The following is a 6,071-nucleotide window of genomic DNA, read 5'->3' on the forward strand; positions in this document are numbered from 1 at the left end:
AGGATTTCAGCTAGGACTTGGAGGAAGCCAGGGAAGCTGAGAGGTGGAGATGAGGCAGGAGAGAATTCCAGACATGTGGGCACAGCCAGTAAAAATGCCCTGAGCTGGGGAATGGTGTGTCATGTGCAAAAAGCCTCACAGACACCAATGTCACTGGATTGAAGATCAGGCAGAAGGGAGTAAGGTGTAAGAAGCCTGGAAAGTGGCAGGGGGAGGCAGGTACCAATGGATTTTGAACAGCAAATAGAGGATTCTGTTTGATTGTGGAGAAGATAGGAAGTCGTCAGAGTTTACTGAATAGAGGGGTGACTGTAGTCAGAATTGTGTTTAGGGAAGATAATTTAGCAATCCAAAAGTTCACACTGTCTTTGTCTTTGTCTCCTTCCCTCCCTTTTTCCTCTCTCTCCCTCCCTCTCTCTCTCTCTCATTCTTTCTCTCTCTCTCTCTCCCCCCCTCCTCCCTTTTTCCTCTCTCTCTGTCTCTGTCTCTCTCCCCCTCTCTCCCTTCCCCCTCTGACATTCACCCTCTCTCTTTTCCTCTTTCCTCCCCCCTCTCTCTCCTTCTATGCCTCTTTCCTCCTTCAGGTATATTCCTTTTTCCTCACAGGCTCAGAGCATCTCAGCATCCTAGAACTGTTTTTCAGGAAACCTGGACAAGGGTGTTAGTAGAGGTTTTGCCTACTTCCAAGGAGAGCTGACCCTGAATTATGAAATTATCAAAATCTAGTATCTTGTGGTACAGTGGATAGAGCACTGGGCCTGGAGTTAGGAGGACCCAAGTTCAAACCTGGCCTTAGCACTTACTAGCTATATGACCCTGGGCAAGTCACTTAACCCCAATTGCCTCCAAAAAACCCCCCAAAAACAAAATCTAACATCTTTGGACACCCCACTCCCATGTACTTAGTGTCCTCATGATGCCCACCATCACCACCACCACCATAACTGCCCAGAAGTCATTACTAAGGTAGCTCAACACTACCTTTGGTGAAGGACAAACGCTCTAGAACCCCACACCCTGCAATGTTCTGTGTTCCAAAGGAACTAATGGCAACTAATTTCTAGAGAATCACACTATTGAATTAGAATTCCACAGATTTGGAAGCCATTTAGTGTAAACCACAGCTAAATATGAATTTCCTCCAAAACATACTGGTGGTATGGTAGGTGGTCTTGTAGGTTTTGCAGGGGAACCTGCAGCCTCTCACCACATTCCAAGGCAACACTTCTGGATCACTCTAATTGTTCAAATGGTTTTCTTTATATCAAGCCTAAATTTACATCTTTCCGTACATTGCTACTACTAGAGTCAATCAGGACATTTCTTCCTCATTGCCTGGGTGCCAAACTACCTAGACTACATCTGTTCATCTGTTCCCCTTGCTTTGACTATTTGGCAACTTTTTATTTCACATATTTTTCAAATGAGATAGTTTATACTGCCTTGTGCATACAGTTCATCATTGGTAAAGGGTTTTTTTGTTTTTTGGGTTGGGTTTTTTTTTTTGTGTTGTTTTATTTTGTTTGGTTTTTTTGGCAATTGGGGTTGGGTGACTTGCTCAGGTTCACACAGTAAGTGGCTGGGGTCACATTTGAATTCAGGTCTTCCTGACTCCAGGGCCTGTGCTCTATCCACCGTGCCACCTAGCTGTCCCCATCGATAATATTCCTTAGCCTTTTCACATCCACCTTCCATCTCTCTATTTTCCTTTGATGGTGACACACAATACTGATTCCTAGGAGACTGGCTTCAGAGCCATACGAGCATCACTGGAAGAATATTCAAGTTAGAAAGATGGGTTTTTGTTTCAGGGAAATGTTTGCACCTAGGAAGAGTGCTGCATGAATTCCCAATTCAATAAAGCCCATTCTCTTCCTTCTTTTCAGTGCCAGGCTCAGTTCATTATCCACCTGCAGTGTTTTTCTTAAGATGTATCTACCCACACGGCCCGGCGGCAGTGCTTGCCCTCGAGTCGCCTCGTGAGAGTCAGGGTCCGCGGGCGGCCGGCGGAGCGAACCCCGGTGTGCGCTGAGGGACGGTGGGCACGAGGCTGCGGCGGCGCCCCCTCTCCCCCGCCCGTACCCTCCCCGCAGAGCGCCGGCGCCGGCATGGGGCTGCATTCCAACCTCTCGGTGCGAGCAGACTACATCACAGCTGTGGCCCCGGCTGCTGGCACCGCTGTGGTGGGCTACCTAGCTTACAAAAGGTTTTTGGTGAAACAAAAAGGCTACGGTTCCATGGTCAACCCTACCATCCAGAAAGACAGCCCCAAGACTGTCCACGCATTTGACGTGGAAGACTTGGGAGAGAAAGCTGTATACTGCCGCTGTTGGAGGTCCAAGAAGTTCCCATTTTGTGACGGTGCCCACACAAAGCACAAGGAAGAAACTGGGGACAACGTGGGACCACTGATCATCAAGGAAAAAGAGGCGTAATCAGTGGACAATGTAGACTGATTTGTCCTAATGTTGCTGATTGTTTTACAAGGCATTATATTACTTCTGTCCAATTTCCTTTCCCCCAGGGTTCTGTGTGTTTCTTGTAAGTTAAGGCTTTCATTTATGTGCCCTCTGCCTTACTACTTGTCCAAACACCGTGGTGACACTCACTGTAAAGAATCCTCCTGGCCTGTGGGTTGTTCTTCTGTCTTGTAGGGATTGTGTTCATCGGTTTCTTCAAATTTCAAATAATGACAGGATATCCTTGGATCTGTATGTTGATGTTAATATATTAAATTATTTTCAAAATCATGTATATGCAAATTGTAATTGCATGCCATGAGCAGATTCGTCACAAAGTCTCTCTTCCAAAAAGAGGACAATTTCTTTGTTTAAAACTAAAAATGCCTGACCTGTCTGGTTGAGAATTTGACTTTTTACTCAGCGCACAATAGATGAGGAAATAGAATGTTTGAAATGTATTTGCAGAGTTTATGATCCAAAGGAAATCTCCATTTTGAGGGGTTGTCAGTATTTATACATAAATTGTACTATCATCAGGGAATGGAGAGAAAGATTTGGGGTGATTTAGTTCATGTCCTTGCTGCCTTCATCTCATATAAATACTTCATTTATGTGTTTGGGAGACAGAAACCAATCCTGGAAATGTTTATCCAAGAGACATTACATGCAAAATAGTTGAACAAGCAGTAAGATCCCTTGAAATGTCGAGACATGGGTTCTTTGCCCACAAGCTGCTGTTGAAAACTAGAGAGGGAGGACAGATGAATTAGAAAGGGAGGACAGAATCTAGTCTTTCGTAATGTGCTTCCCTGTTGTAAAGAGTAGTTGGGAACAGAGCAGTGGAAAGGTCCTTGCCACTAGGAAAGGGGGGAGCAGGCATCTAGGTAATTGAGGGGGAGTTTTCATTGCTTTACTGATGTTCTTTTTTAATATCATTGGCATTCAGTGACATATACACACCACCCCCATTAGAACCCTCCCTTGTAACACATAGGTAGTCAGGTCAAACAAGTCAGTAAATTTGCCACATGTGACAGTGTGTACCTCATTCCATACCTGTAGTCTACCTCTGCTCTGCCAAGAGGTGGGAGGCATGTTTCACATGTGGCTGATGTTAAGGAATTTTACTTGAAGAGGAAAATAAGAATTAAGTCCTCTTCTTCCAAACTGAATGTTCTTTTTTTCTTAATTTAAAAAAGGCACAAACTCAAAACACTAAGAGGTTATGTTTTTGTGACATAGACCAAAGACCAGCATTTCTGATTCATAGGGGGGAAAAAGAGAAAATTCAAAAACTGAAAATAGCTGGTAGTAATAGAAGGGCTAAAACTAGTTCTTATATATCTTAAATAACACAGGTGGGTTTTGGGGTTTTTACCAAAGGTTAAAGGGTAGAAAAGATGAGAATTTTCTGCATCAGTGCATTCAAATAAAAGAAATTAGGAGTGTATTGATGCTGTTAGTTTAAGGGGTTTAAGAAGATGCCACATTTGAAATATAGGTGTTTGAAGACAGGAGAAAGACAAGTTTTATATAGGCCCTGGTTGTTCAGAAAACATGCTAATTCCAAATGTGTCAATTCACTTGAACTGACCAAATCCATGATAGCAGAAAGTGACTTTTATCCTTTCTTCCTGGTAGAGTTAAATCCTTAAGAAGCGACATATTTCTTTGTGATTTGAAAGTGTATTGGGTTGATATTTGCTAAGACCTAATGAATGGCTAGCCTACCATCATGAATACCTTGATGAAGACAGATGTCCCTGTGCTGCTCCCTGTGTAACTAATAGGAGCCATACTGTACAGACTGCGATATTTATGACCATCTTTATCTAGTAGATATCTTCAAACATAGCCTACATAACATGTGGAATTGGAGTATAGTTTCCCATAACACTTTCCTCATGAGTTGGGTTTTCTTTGATTCATTTTGTGTTTTTCCTAGAAGTGAGTAGGTTCATTAGAGGCAGCAGTGGTCTTTGAAAGACTAAGTACCATTCTTTAATCAGAAAACCTCATGCAGGAAATCAGCTTTTCTTGGGTTAAGCCTCCAAATTATTACCAAACATACATGCCTTAACTGGGTGTAGAGTAACTCATTTCACCTTGGTTTTAAATTGGAAATGTCCGTCACTGTGACTTTGGTCAGACAGGCATTTTTACAGTTTTGCTGAAGAATAATTCTATAATAGTTCTCAGAATACTTGTTGAGCAGCAGGATGAGGGCTTTTTATCTGATTTGGATCACAGGTCTTTGATAGTAGCAGTATAATATGCTTAAATGTACTTTCAAGGGTGTGTTCACATTTTGTACAAGATTTTGAACTAAAATTGCTTCATTCTGTGAAAAAAAAAAAAGATATATCTACCCACAGACATATCCACTATGACCTTGAAGAGAAAATTCAAACTGTTGCCTTTGGATGTGGTCCAGCCCACAAATTGAATCCTCTCTTCAAGCTCAGCCTAACTAAGCATGGTATGACTCATCATCATACACCAATCACTTGGTGATAAACTCTTTGACCATGGAAAACCCCCAAATAAAGAAAAATACAAAATGGTCTTTCTTTCCTTCCAATTCTATAAAGACAATGGCAAAGTGATGGAGAAGGGAGCAGAAGGTGCCAACAGTCGTAGTTTTTAGATAGTCTTTCATAAGGTCATGGATTCGGAGCTGGGAAAGACTTTAGGAGTCATTGAGTCCAGCTCTTTCATTTCACAGATAAGGAAACTGAGGCACCAAGAGGTTACTTGTTTTTTTTACCCAGAATCACAGTTATCCATAACATAGGTGAAACTTGAGCCCAGACTTCCAGCTCTGAAGTCAGCTCTCTGTGCATTATGCCTCGCTATCTCATAGATATTAAATTAAATATTAAATATTTAAATATTCATTCAACTCATTGGTACTCTAAATATGAGGTCTTTATCCAATACTAATAAGTAAATGTACATCCAAGCAGGACTTGATCATATGAATCTTGACATGCTCACTATAAACAGAACCTCAAGAAAAACAAGAGATGATGAAGGAGAAACAGTGTAAAGAATGTCATGAAAGAAACCAAAAGTGAAAAGGAATATGGACGAGTTACAAAGTGAGAGCTGAGATAATCCTGCACTTCATTTGTATTCTCATAGTATCAAGAGGTTAAGGGGGAGACCTCCAGCTAACCCTGTGGCAGACTTACGGGAAGAAACAAGGGACAGTCAGTAGCCAGGCATGGGTGGGATGCATCCTGCATCCCTGGAGTAAACAGCCTCATCAGTAACACCACAGATGTAGCTGCGTATCGGAGTGCTCTGTTCTATGCTTCCCGAGTGCACTACTGTTTTCTAAGATATTGCTCTTCACTCTCACTAGTCATCCAATGACATGACAGTGGTAGCCCGCCCAAAAAGGGGGGAGTACTAAATCCATTTCTGGGCAGGCTCAGACTTTGAGAATGTCAGGTCACATAGTACCTAGAGGCTGCTTGCAGTGATCAGTGAGATTTTGAAAGATGCAAAAGGGAAGCTAGGTGGCTCAGTGGATAGAGCACCAGGGCTGGAATCACGAAGACCCGAATTCCAATCGGGCCTCAGACACTTCCTAGCTTTGTGACC

The 6,071-nt window shown here is 42.5% G+C and overlaps 1 protein-coding gene across 1 annotated transcript; it reads left to right on the forward strand.

The window, feature by feature from the left end:
• Positions 1-2,108: 2,108 nt before the first annotated feature.
• On the forward strand, positions 2,109-2,690 carry LOC110216648 (CDGSH iron-sulfur domain-containing protein 1-like). Its single transcript, XM_020998504.2, has one exon. It carries the CDS (start codon positions 2,109-2,111, stop codon positions 2,433-2,435), a length of 327 nt encoding a protein of 108 aa, XP_020854163.1. The 3' UTR covers positions 2,436-2,690.
• Positions 2,691-6,071: the final 3,381 nt, after the last annotated feature.

Source organism: Phascolarctos cinereus, unplaced genomic scaffold, assembly GCF_003287225.1.
Source record: "Phascolarctos cinereus isolate Bilbo 61053 unplaced genomic scaffold, phaCin_HiC Scaffold_4;HRSCAF=312, whole genome shotgun sequence".
In the NCBI taxonomy this organism is placed as follows: domain Eukaryota; kingdom Metazoa; phylum Chordata; class Mammalia; order Diprotodontia; family Phascolarctidae; genus Phascolarctos; species Phascolarctos cinereus.